Genomic DNA, 13998 nt, shown 5'->3' on the forward strand with positions numbered 1-13998 from the left:
TCTAGGTCACCTGGCCCTGGTGGATTCATAACTGCCTTCTATAAATGTTTTAGGCACTACCTAACCTCCTTAAGGTCTATGGAGAAAAAATCAAGGGTGGCTGAGTCCATAGTTTCTTTGCTTCTTAAGCCTAGCAAGAACCCAACCAAGAGTGGTTCCCATCACCCCCATCTCCCTGTTTAATACCAATGCCAAAATTCTCACTAAAATAGCAAACCTCCAACTTCCGCTCCTGATGGGAGACCAGATACTTTCCTATCAATTGAGTTAAATTGTGGAACGCCAGGCAGGGGACAACACGAAAAAGGCACTACATGGTACACATGGTAAACATCAGAACCACAGGGACCAAACAATGTATTTTAGTCACATTAGACGAGGAGAAGGTCTTTGACAGGGTTGATTGGAACTTCATGGCTGAGGTCCATCAAGCGGTGGCAGTGGGAGACTGTTTCCCGTCTTGATGGACTATCAATGTTACCAAATCTGAAATTCGAAACATTTCTGCATCTCAATCTGTGGTCTTATACACACAAACACTCACATCTCTCCATTGGGCTCCCTCACACGTAGAATAGTTGGACCTCGCTCTGGTGCCTACACTAACTAAAACAATAGAACTCCATCTACAATGAATGAAATGTGGGGTCCACATGGAGCTCACCAGTTGGAAACACAAAACGTAGTCTTTCTTGGGGAGAATCACAGCCTATAAAATTGCTATCCCACCGAGGATTCTCTATCTATTCCAGCCAGTGACCCTTCGTATTCCGCAGGACCTCATAACCGACCTCCAGCCGTTGTGTGCTTTTTTTATATGGCAGGGCAAAGCTGGGAGTATCAGCAGAACATAGGGCAAACCGCAACCGTGACTAAGAGGAATGGGGTTTCCCAACCTTATATACTACTACTCAGCAGCCCACCTCCGCTTTATCATACACTGGATCCAGAGGGAGAGTGAAACCAATCACGAGAGTGACACTAGAAGTCTGGGATAGAATAGGGTTTAAATATGGCCTCAACACCTTTCCCTCCCCGTTCACACCCCAATGGGGGAATCACAAATGTGCACTTTGCTTTCCTAGAACCCCTTATACCAATTGGCTGGGGGAAGCTGCAAAACCCAGAAATATGTACACACAAGGCTTGGTTAAATCATTTGATCAATTGAGGAAGAAGTACCTACTTCCAGAGACGGAGCAATACTTTGAATGCATTGTCTACAATATTAATGTATCATGCATGTGGGCAAGCAAACTTTCATACCCTATGAAAAATACCTCCTGCACTGTTAAAATGACAAACATGCTGGTCATCACTATTGACTACAACAGAACACATCACCAGGTCCAACCTAGCTTGAAGACCGGAAGTGATTCTTTTGGGAAGGCCGGCACCTGAAATGTATGCACTCTATTGCTCCTTATGCAAACTGATCTCCCATCTTCTCCTGGGCACCAAACAAACCATCATTGTTCTCCGGGCACAACCAGCACAGCCCTCTGAACATAAACAGTTTGGAAAAGATATAGTGGCTCTAGAGTATGGAGAAATTGTCATTGGTAGAGCGTGGTGAGGAGAAAACCTTCCCTAAGCAATGGGGTCGAATGCTGGACTATTTTGGCAAGGACTTTAAAGAATTGTCTTGTCCGAAACTGCTCCAGGCTCTGAAGCTGCTGGACCCCTCCAAACTATGCGGCGATTCATCGCCATTATGATGGCCCACAGGCACAAAACGTCGTACTACATGCTATCTCTGAGGACTCTGGAACTATGTGATCTACACTTTTTAATGCTAGCCGGGGGCAGGGTGGGAGCGGGGGGAGGGAGTTGTTCTGTGATTGTTTCTGCCCATTGAGGAAATGTATTTATCTTCTTATGGCATTTTCTGGATGGTTGGATCTTGTTTTCAAAATGTCAATAAAAATGTATTCAAACCTAATCTATACAGGCAGCCACTAGCCAAACTAATCTACTCATAAGGAGTCAGCTTCTACATGATGCAGATGACCCCCACTTGTTAGTAAAAAATCTTGCCTCTGGGTACATTTCCAGCAATTCTTGAGAAACATCTGGAACGGATATCTAGTAAGTGACTCAAGCTTAACTCCGAGACGTCTGAAGTGTTAGTGGTGCACAGGATAACAGATCTCAGTCTTAATATTTATTGGCCGGTTGAATTTGAAGTAAAAATAGACTCAGAACTGTGGATGTTTAGTCAGGTGTCCGCTTTAGTGTCAGACCATTCGCTCAATCTAAAATTACTTAGGAAAATCCTACAAGTTCTCAATGATGATGGCAAATACTGGGTATATGTCCCAAAAGAATTGTTACATGGTTCATCTATAAAGTTTTTTTCTCTTTTCTCTATGCAGACTGTGTTATGCCAGATGAGGAGGGGTAATTTGCTGTCCCCTCTTTTTGATCCTTGATGTTAAGCTTGTCTATACAATTACTTTCAGGTAGTGGGGTTGTGTTGGATAGACAGTGATGGCAAAAGTTTGGCCATCTCCGTGATTGTCAGATCAAGACTGGACTATACCAGCTCTCTATATTGGCATGCTTGAATATCTAATTCCCAGAATGCCAGTGATCCAGAATCAATCAAACATAAGCAAGGTGCCCAAATTGTCTACAAACTGAAGAATGAATTAAAGAACTGATGTGTGAACCTTCTTCATGTCAGACGTTTTTTTTAACTAATACTTTTTTTGATTGGTATGATTTATTTTAATAGTTTTTTTTATAGCGCAAACATGAATCTGGCGGGTACCAGAAGCCTTTACAGAATTTACATTGTGCAGACCGGTAAAAGCAGTAATACCACAATCAATACAGATTCATTAGCAGTCAAATGACTTAGAGCCTTTGTTACCGTATTTTCCGGCGTATAGGACGACCCGGCGTATAAGACGACCCCCTACTTTTCATGATGAAATGTAGGTTTCGTCCTATACTCGCCGTATAAGACGACCCCCACTTCCGCCGGCTGGAACCTTCTGAAGTCCCCTTTCCATGTCCATGAACTGAGCGCTAGTGACGCTCCTCTACTTCCGATGAACGTGAAACGTGAGGATTATGGCGCCAGATCAGCGCATACACCGCTGTGTCTCTAGGATGAAGACGCAGTAAGAATACTGAAATGCCCCGTGGACCCTCTCCCATCGGCACTACAGCACTACGGGACTGTACCGGTGAGTAACTGTGCACTAAATCATGTGCAATTTTAGATTAATGTAACCGGTAAACGTGGGAGTGGAGCGCGCGAGTAGAGCCCAGGTCATATTGGAGGGTTCCACGTCGGTGGAGCGTTGCTTCCACTCATCAAAATTTAGTGTCCGGCGTATAAGACGACCCCCGACTTTTGAAAACATTTGAAGGGGTTAAAAAGTCGTCTTATACGCCGGAAAATACGGTAATTATGACATATTGTCAGAGTTCAAGCTAGTGCAGATACCAGACAGTGTTGTAAAGCAGGGGGGTGTAAAGTTGGTACAGCGCAGAAGAGTGCGTTAGGTAGCCAGAGATAATTAATCCTGTGAGTGACCAGGGAAAATAAGAGTCATGTGATGATTCAATGGTAAGCAAATAGAACAATAATAGAAAACATATATAATCATTTTAAAATAAAAGTCTCATTCCACCAGATTGGTTATCAATCCATAATCTAGTAAAAATCATTAAAAAAAACAGGAAAACTGATTACAATGTTAAGAAAGGTGGGTCTTTCTTCTTCAATAAGAAGGGCCCTTGACACAGGCTGCTTTGACTGTAAAGTTACAAAAACCTAGTGGCAACCCCTCTTTTAGGGCAGAGAAAGGCCTCCCTCCGCCCGCCCCCCCCCCCCCCCCCCCCCCCCCCGCTGCCTGCGCAACAAAGGTGAAAAATAAAGTGGTAATAAAATTAACGTATTACTATTTTATTTTTTCCTTTCCCCAGCCCAGCAATGTTATGGGGCCGCGACCTCTGCTGCTGACTGGCAGCAGGGGAGTGGTGCTCACAGCACCAGTTTAGAGTGCACATGTCACTTTGGACAGCTGTCTTGCGACAGCCAGCCTAACAAGCGCACTTTAAACTTCTCCACCCAGCTGTCTTAGATCTTTTCTCCTTTGTCTGCCCAGTGGAAAGCAAAATCGATTGCAATTAGCATGTGGGGTTCGCATCTTCAGGGTCCATTTTTAGAGAAACAGGCGGTCTCAGCACCTCTGCAGATGCATGGGGTGCTCGTGGTATTCCCACAAACAGGCGTGGCACCAGCTGTTGACCCTGCAAGCAGCACATATCCTCTCGAGATGTGGGTGCTGTTTACTCGCAGTCTGAAGTGGCTGCTGTTGTGCACTTAATGTGCTGTCATTCAATATTTGTGCAGCGCATTAATGTATCATCATATCACCCTCCTGCTCCCGTGGTAAAGCCACCGCCGCCTTCTTTTTGTTGCTGATAACCAATAAGGACTTATAGAGCCCTCAAAACATGAGTAATCAACTTGCAGTCTGGGATGCCAGATAATACAGGGGTGTGAGTGTGTCATTATGTGCTTAGGTGCTGTAGGGCAGTTTAAAAACAGATTAATTAATTATTAAAGGTATACCTTTGGCTTTTTTCTTATACATGTTCTTGAAATTCTAGCCAGAGCCCCCCTCTTTCTATTTTGGCAATGCTAGCTCGGGCGCTACAACTCAGATCTTGAATTTCCGCAGCACCACTTTTCAAATCCACCATCCGCCACTGCAAAAACCTTAGAGAACTAAATGGTTTATAGCGTAGAAGATATCAGCAGCTGTGAGACTGCCACCAACGTTTATGTCAGAACAGACACCACAGAAAGCACCAGTGTCGACGTAGACTCCACTTGCACTGAAATGGATGCCTTGATGGAAACTGATGCAGAAGACAGTGGGGTGAATACGGCTGAACTCTGTCACAGATGGTTTCTTAAGGGTCTTAACTGACTTTTCTTTGGTGTCCACAACCAGAGCAGTAGAGGGAAACAATAAGATGTCCAACACAACTTTTTTGAAAAAACTTCAATTGTGTCTTTTTAGGCTCCAGGAGGAGTAAAACTCACAGAGGAGAGAGTAACTAAGGGGCTACTGAGGAAGGATCTCTGTCAATATCTCAGCCTCTGACCTTTAGTGCTTCTTCTCTTTAGATGATTAAACCGGGATGTTTACTCTTAAGGATATTATGATGCGACTCCTAATGTGCAAGTTTGATGGAGTGCTGAACTTGAGAGTTGCTAAGCGTAATTTTGCCTCCGGCCTCCAGATCGCTTTAGCGTACATCTGGGCACATGCTCTTGGAGCAGCTGAATCATGCGTCAGCCCCAGATTAAACAGAGGTTATGGGGTTTTGTGATTGACATTTGTTTCTGACACCCCTCACAGCTCTTCAATATTCTGGAGATGACATGGTCACACAATCTACAGTTCATGCTATCATATGCAACAATTTTGATTGATCGTTTGCCATTCAGAATGGTTCAGTTTGAGAATACGTGGGCTGATCAAATATTGTCCTCCTAAAGGACACAATGATAGCAGCACAGGCTGCCCTCGTGTGTAAATGTTGTCCTGCATATATCTTTTCCCCATGCGAGCCTCACTGTCATTGATTGTTGAGGGAGCCACACTTACATAATTCCATTCTGCGACAGAGAACAAAGGACTGACCACAAAGCAGCCGAGATGTGGTGATTGAATATGTTGCAAGAGCTATCTCACTTCACTCCTACGGTGGTAGCCTAAATCTTTTGCATATGTTTCACCATGGGACAGACCGATGCACTGTAGGCGCAAGGGGTTGCCCTGCAGTGATAGTACCGTTTTTTGATTATCCCCCTTTCACTATTTACCGATTTTTTTTTCCTGCTCTTCCGTGTTGCTGTGGAATATATTTGTTCTTATTTTTTCTTTTTTGGTAAGATGTGGATGGGGGCTTCCGTGCTCTGCCTTGTTTTTGAACTAGCTTGCACCTGTGGGGTTCGGCTTCTTCTTATCTTTATGGCTGGGGTGGGGGGGTTGCTCCTGTGCCGGAGCTACTTTTTAGGTCTAGCCTAGCAGCGCGCACGCGCTGCTCTGCGAGGCATGGGGTATCTACTCTGGTGCCATAGACCAAGCCCACCACTTTCCATTTGTTCCTTCCTATGTCAGTCAAAATTGCTTGCTTTTCATTGGTGAAACGCTGCTTGTTGTCCCACCTTTGGGTGTGTTTTGTCCTTGGTGATGACTGCCCAGGTCACAGGTTACCTTACTAATTGCTTCACATATCGTCTTTGGCGCACTCTTTTTTTACATCGAATGGTCCTGTGCCGTTTCTTGTTGTCTGCCTGCCTCTGCTTGCTTGTGCCCACTTCATCTTTCTTCACGGCTGCTGGCCGTCATGCATAAATATAACAGTCGTCATTAGGCTAAAACAGACTCTACCATTTATTTACATGCATGGTAAGAGTCTCCCCAACGGCCGTCATGAGATGAAATGCGAATCTTCCTTGAGGGGGCATAAGCTAACACATGGTCTGGGTACATTCTTTCTCTCCAGAAAGAAGAAGACGGATGAGGAACACATGTTGTGGGGAGAAAAACACATAGGTGTTAAACTTCCGATGTTTGTACTGAGACGCACACAGCTTGTGAAGTGCAGTCTAGGCCTTTGAAGGAGCATTGCAGTGAAGCGTGCAACCCAAAGCACACAGACAGGGAGGAGCCTGCCACGTGGGGGCAAACATTTTTCACTAACGACACTACACACGTTGCGTGCTTGCTAAACTTAAAAGTCAACTTGCCTCGCAACTTTCAGCCAACAGTTCCAAGCATGCCAACTCTTTTTATAATTTGATGAAATGTTAAACTACAAGTTCCAGAATGCTTAGTCGTGGTGACTGAAAGAAGCAGCCTGACTGATGGGCAGAGAGGCATTGTGGAGCGGGTCAAAGATTCGCTCTTCAAGGAGCTTGAGCATTCAACATCTTTCTTTTAGCATGGCATAGCTTTATCTGGCCAGCTCATTTTACGATTAGGTCTGCTACCTGAGATAGAGCGTTTCTTCACGTATGTGTTTATTTATGGGTTTACTCTGTGGTAAACGTCATGAATACATATTTTAAATACTATTGTATTCTGTACTTCTCAGTGGCAGCTACCTCTGTTAACATTTATTTAATATATATCACATCTAAGCATCTGAACTCCTGCTTGGGGACACACAGTTCAGCAGGCGCTAGACTGCTGGTGCTGCGCAGTTCAGAGCAAAGAGAGACCAGATGGAGAGAAGTTTGAACTATTTATGAAAAGTCTTTTAGGAAACATGGGGGGGTGCGGGGGCTGGATTGGGTTTGCAAGGCAGAATGGCTTGTTAGCACAGAGGGGTCAAGGGGGCAAAGGAGCACAATGTGAAATTCCATGTCATTTCACACTTCTGCCTCCAATACTGCTCAGTAAGTCTAATATTTTCATTGTGCATGCTTCTGACCAAGGGGAAGTGGGCTTTGCTATATATTCATCCTTTAGTTTCCCAGAGTGTGGGGGCTTCGCTCCTTATTGGTCTCGCCGCTCCATACGTACAGCACTGGTCATGGGGAGGGCTACTGGAATTATGCGTCAGAGGAGGACCAAAGTATGCGGCAAGGCTCACTACATTATGCGGCAAGAGTAAGGTAAATTATGCGGCATAATGTGGCACATTTTGTAACAGTATTACTTCAATATTTTGTCTTTTTTACACTTGTAACAGTATCTGAGAAAAGAGTTCACCGTAATAAGTTCCAATTTAACACCCAAATATAACAATTAGCAACTGAAAGATGACCAATCGACCTTTTCAAATAGTCTTCTGGTGAGAGGGAACTTGAGTCGCCATAATTTGGGGAACTTTTGGTCCGTTTGAGCTAAAAACAAATTAAATTGTTTTTATTATTAAAGCGGTTTCTTGTTGTTTGCCTGCCTCTGCTGGTTTGTGCGCCGCTCCATCTTTCTTTTCGGCCACTGGCGGGCCTACATAACTATAACAGTCGGTCATCAGGCTAAAGCAGACGCTACCCTTTATTTATATGCACGGTAAGAGCCTCCCCAGCAGCCGAGTGAAAAAGATGAGTGTTGCTTTTTGAAAGGTACATATTAAAAAGCAAATACATCTACTTTATAAGTGGAAGCAGGTTTTAGTGCAGGAATTAAAGTAAAGCCGCCTGCTTGTTGTTCCACCCAGGATAATGTGCTGCATGGCTAGACACTTATAAGGTCCCAAAGGCGAGACCTATTGGCTATGCCAATGCTTGTTTTTTATGGCGGGTGACCGCACTGTACTCCCATTCCCTCTCGTCATCCTGCCGTAGCATTTCACCACCTGCATCCGTTGCATTATTTGTTTATGTGGTGCAGTCAGGCTGCAAAATGTGCTTTGACAGGAAGAACATGTCATGAAGGCTGCATACAGGCCCATCACATTTTAAATGTATCCTCACAGATAGCCGGCCATGCATGGGTTTTAAATACCACTATACAAGAATTAAAGGCTACTGGCAATTATATGGAAGGAACCTATGCTGTACAAAATCACACACCCACCTTCTGAATGTCTTCTGAATGCTGTGTAAGGTTTGCTCTTGATCTTCGAACCCGTGGCCTAGTATACTGGTCATTTAACTTTGACCAGGACGAACGGACTCATTAAGAATGCTGCCTTTCATCTGATATGTGTTTGTTGCTTTTATTTTTTTAATAATGAACATTTTATTCAGTTTTACCATCTTATACAGTAACATAGGAGTCAACAGACTGGCATGAGAGTTTACATCAAACAAGTGGAAAGGGCACATCATAAACCTTTTCCACCCAAGCCGTGGTGGGAAATCCATTTTCGCCACACCCTCTCGAATCCCTTGGGACAAGCTCTTGACACGTAAATAAGCTCCTAGAGTCTAGCACACCAGTCCATCGCGCTCTCCAGCTGGCCAGCATTGGGGGGCTCAGGGAGCCCCACTGTTTAACAATTTAACATTTGGCTTGTGTTGGCCCAATACCAAGGAGCGTCCAATCCCCCTCAATCCAGCAAAATCCTCCACCATACAAAGCAGTGCTAACCTCCACGGCGTCTCTCAGCGCCTCAGAAATCTCTGCAGACGCCCTCCTCCAGTATCCCTTGATGACGGGATATTACCACGTCACAGGGGGGTTGTTAACCAAGGATCTGTATGTGCGCGAGCTACCTCCTCTGTCTCTGGGGCCCAGGAGTTGTGCCTCTAGACTCTAGAGTCTCGGTCAAGGGAGCCACGGGTCAAAAAAGTTTGGGAACCACTGCTCTAGAGAGTTGGATTGTGGTGCAGATTCCAGGAGTGTTTGGTGGAGGGGAGTGCATGTCACAGATGAAGATAGTGGTAACATTGAGATTTATGTAAGGAGTATTCGTTTTGGAGTTCACTGGAAGACTCATTACCAGTTAAACACATTTCCATAATTCATCATTGATACAATAACACACCTAACAATACAATGCCAATTACCCTTAAAATATTTTCAATATTTAATACACTATGCTATCATAAAAACAATGGATCCACACTCTCTCATATTGAAGGTGAGATGTATTGCGTTTGTCTATTTCTGACACTTAGCATAACATCTATAAGGTCACCCTATAATCCAATAAGAATTGCATTTGTGTATGGGAGAAACTGTGGGATTATTGCATACTGTAGAGAAATCAGTATGCTCAATTCCTTTGGTTCTTTACTTCACAGATACTTGCATACTTTTAAATTTGGACAAAGACAATGTATCTGCAGGTCGGGCAGGTATTGTCTCCTCATCTGTCCAGAACAGTAACACAATGCATTGTTAATTCTACTGGACCCTGGTGACTCGTGCAAAGGATGTTTCTAAACAGCAGTACATCAATCCATACAAGTGTGCACAGTGAGTATTTTTTATAGCACATGTTAACAAACCTCCAAAGACATTACCTTTGTGTAATGATGGATAAGAGCAGCACTTGTCATGTTTCCCCTGTAGTAGCATGGTGTGACCACCAGCACGGCATCCGCTCCTGCACCGGCCATGCTGACCGTCATCTCGATGGTGGCTTGCGTTGCTTAATAGTTTTAGAACACAGAAAAAGAAAAGTTACTTTCGAATCTTGTTAGCTCAAAATATTTGCACGTCTCACAACCTCCCCCAATGGACTATTATCAAAAACAAGCAGGCAAGTGCTGCCCAGGAAGACTAAAATGGTCTTGAGCAGTTCCTGGTCTTCCAGAAGAAGAGGATCTTGCAAGAATGGCGATGGGAATCTCCCAAGCCTCCTAGATGGGCTAGGCCCTGCAGAGAGAAATACTACATGCAGGTTGTGATGTACACCAGGTGCCATGAATCCCTGTAGATACACCATTCACTCAGCACTCGGACTGCAACACTTCCAATATAACACCACCACATGCATGCAACACACTACATTTCACCACGTCTGTGCAGGAAAGTAGTCAAGCATGTGAGGCACCTGACTGCACAGAGTGACCAGAAGAAACATGTTCTCTGACAATGAAACAACGTAAATACAGAGAGAGCACCTCCAGACATTGGGGGAAAACACGGGGCAGCCAGAAAGTTGGGAATTGGGTCCACTGTTCGCACAGTGTAAGGACGAGTGTCTGCCCAATATCCCAGATGGAATCGGTGCCAGACTAAACCCTGTGGAGGCCACCAGACAGTCAAAATGTCACCCCCCCCCCACCCTCTCCACAAATTCTCTCCTAATACCCAAATGCACCGTATCTTTTTACAAACTGACAGTTGCCAGAAGATGAGCTTTTAAGAGACCAGGGGCCAGATGTAGGTAAAATAGATTTACCGATTTTTAATTACTGAATCATTCGGTAATTAAAAATCGGTAAATCTAAGGGGTGGATATGTAGGTATTTCCAGATGTGGAAATACCGAATCTGTAACATTCGGTATTTACCTATTCTGTAAATACAGAATCGGTATTTCCCATTGATTCCTATGGGCTTTGAAGCCCATAGGAATCAATGGGAAATACCGATTCTGTATTTACAGAATCAGTAAATACCGAATTTTGCAAGGGTGCAGGGGGTGTCACTTTGACACCCTCTGGCACCCCACAAATAGGCATGTGCGCCATGTGGCATACAGACATGCCCTAAGGGCATGTCTGTCTGTCACATGGCAAAGGTGTGCATGCACACATGTGCATGCACACCTGAATTCGGTATTTTACCACACAATAGGATTGTGTGGTAAAATACCGATTTTGTAGGGCCTTTGGGACTCAGAAGAGTCCCACCTACATCTGAGATTTACCGAATCGGTAAAAATACCGATTCGGTATTTTACCGAATCGGTAAATTTACCGATTCTGTAAAATTGTGCCCCTACATGCCAATTCTTGAATACCGGTCGGCAACGGCCGAAAATACCGATTTTCGGCCGTTACCGACCGACCTACATCTGGCCCCAACTGTTATGTGAAGCTGATGTCTCTGGTTTATGTGTTGTTAATGGGTACATTACATGAATACAGTGTTTTCTCTATAGAATCTGTAATGATAAAGTTTTTTTTTTCTTTGAGTCGATTCCTTTTTTTCTGTCTTTTGGAAATAATATTTAAGAAAGCCTGATTGTAATTTTCTTTCAAGATCAAATCACTATTATTTCGATCCATTGTCACAGTGTCCCTTAAAGGAGTGGGGCCCATAGGCCAGTCAGTGCCTAATTTGCCAATCTGCCACTGGATGTTATAGCTTCTATCTGGGTTGTCGGGCAGACAAAGTTCTTGCATTGTGCTAATACACTTATATCCAATAAGCAGAGCAGGTGTTAACCACTCACAGATCGTTTTGACTTGAGATGCCATGCAAGTGTGAAGCCTGAGAAATCACTCGGCTGTTGCTTTAGGCTTTTTGCTAGAAGGTGAAGAGAACCCGAGCAACGGGCAGATATGGCAGGAGTCACCGCAGTTAATGCCAGGACGATCCTTTCCTCTATTATAGCTGGGATTGTGAGCCACAGCCAGCCTTTCTAGGAGTTCCAGTTGGAACTTGCATCGGTTTAGTGATGTCAAGGTTATTTCATCAGGGGCCAGTCTAAGGCAGAGGGTCCGGTGCCTTGTTTGACTGTGACCTGCTTATAGGAGGTTAAAAATGGGAACAGGTGGAAGCAGCTGAGCATGGAGTCTCTGCCACATAACATGGGTCCGGGGCTAGTCTTTAGCATGAGCGGCTGGGGCGAGCCCATGGCGCTGACCTTCAGAGGGGCGCAGGCGCGGCCTCAACCTAGTCTTCTTCCGACCTAGCTGCAAAGAAAAGTGTGTTTAAACCCGGTTTATAAAGACTGCTGGCGCCCCGCACCTGCCTCTTACACTCCCATAACACACGGACAATTAATTAAATCTGACAAGTCGGAATGGAGGTACCAAATGTGGTCTCGCCCAGGGCGCTCTCTGAGCAAAGGCCAGCCCTGCGTGGGTCAGTGAGATTTGCGAGGTAAAGAAGAATTATCCTGTTAGAAGTTGAAGACTGGCGTTTTAGCTCTCCAATCTGTGGCTGTGAGACATGGCTCACCACGAGGAGTGACATATATAAAGAGTGTGTTCCGTTTCGGTTTAGGAATCTCTCGACATCCAAAGGAGTGTGATTCGCATTCTGCTTAGTCAGCTCAGTATGCCTGTGGGGTTGACTGTGACGAATCTACAAGCTCTCTCATGGCTGCTGATGCTTGTCCAGGCAGAGCAGTGCATCCTGTGGATCTTATGACGTGCCGGTCGGTGCATGTGGGTTACTTCCCAGAGGCCGCAGTATCCATGGACCATAAGGCATCAAGCTCCGGTCACAGGCGAGTCTCTTGGCTACATGTTAGTGGTTGGCAAGAAGTACTCCAGAAGCGCAGCAGGGGGAGCTAGACACACGCGCTTCTCTTGTATCGCCGTGAGCACTGGAATGGAGAGGGGCAACTTACAACGGGCCTGGTTCAGCTTCAGGTAGAGGGAACGCTAAGGGCCTGATCACAAGTTGGGTGGTTAATTCTGACCTGTGCTTAAACCCCTGTTTATGCAGGGGTTGGAATTGTGAGTTGTTATGTATTTAACAAAATCCAATTATTATCGCATCTGCCAAGTAACTCAACCTTCCTTAAATTTCGGCAGGTCAAAATATTGCCGAAATTTAGAGAAGGAAAACTATACAAGGCCTCATTTACACTATTTTGCTGTAGCGCCGCGCTGGAAGCCTTCCTCTGCACTGCCCTGTGGCAAAAAAGGCAGGAATGCGCCAAATAGATAAGGTACGGCGCATTCTTGTCCTTTTCCCCTACACTGGCTCTCAATGGACTCCCTGCGCCAACGCAGGCACCCTTGCACAAGGGTGTCTGCTTTCGAGGGATGATTGTTTTTGTTTAGGAAGGCACACCTTCCTGCACAAAAACAATCAATGGAGGCGATTGCCTCTTTCTATGTGTACTGCTGAAAGCAGCACACATAGAAAAAGGAAAAACAAGGATAAAATAAATAAAGTTATTTCTCCTCGTTACACCTCCCCTGGGAGGCGAAGGCTTCTGACACATACTCTGGTTTACAGATTGTTGTAAATCTGGGAATGTTTCAAATGCTATGAGAGTTACTTGGGAACTTCCAACGTAATGATCATGGCACGCCACCCCATTGCAGTGTGATCAGGGCCGGACTGGGAACCACAAACGGCCCCGGCAAAGTGCTCGGCCGCCCCGCCCCCCCCCCTCCCCACTGGGGTGGCGGGGGGGGGGGGGCGCTGTTTTGCTATGCTGCAAAAACGGCCCTGTAACAAAACCGGCCCCACCCGTATGGCGCACCGGGGGATTGCCTGGTGCCCGCTATGGCCAGTCCGGGCCTGAGTGTGATGCAACGCAGCGACTTGCACTGCGTTGCCCCACTCCACATCTACAAGTACAAGAAAAGTCACGCTAAGCCCTGTGCACCACTGGGACGTCACAAAAAGTGGCATTCCGGCGCCACACAGGG

The 13998-nt window shown here is 45.3% G+C and overlaps 1 protein-coding gene across 2 annotated transcripts in view; it reads right to left on the reverse strand.

Moving 5' to 3' along the window:
• HOGA1 (4-hydroxy-2-oxoglutarate aldolase 1) overlaps positions 1-13998 on the reverse strand; it is a 120135-nt gene that overhangs the window by 84348 nt on the left and 21789 nt on the right. For both annotated transcript variants that reach the window (XM_086922622.1, XM_086922623.1), the window contains one exon: positions 9956-10083. In XM_086922622.1, coding sequence (XP_086778748.1) covers positions 9956-10083 — 128 coding nt within the window. The remainder of the gene's footprint in view (positions 1-9955; positions 10084-13998) is intronic.

Source organism: Lissotriton vulgaris, chromosome 5, assembly GCF_964263255.1.
Source record: "Lissotriton vulgaris chromosome 5, aLisVul1.2, whole genome shotgun sequence".
Taxonomy (NCBI): Eukaryota; Metazoa; Chordata; class Amphibia; order Caudata; family Salamandridae; genus Lissotriton; species Lissotriton vulgaris.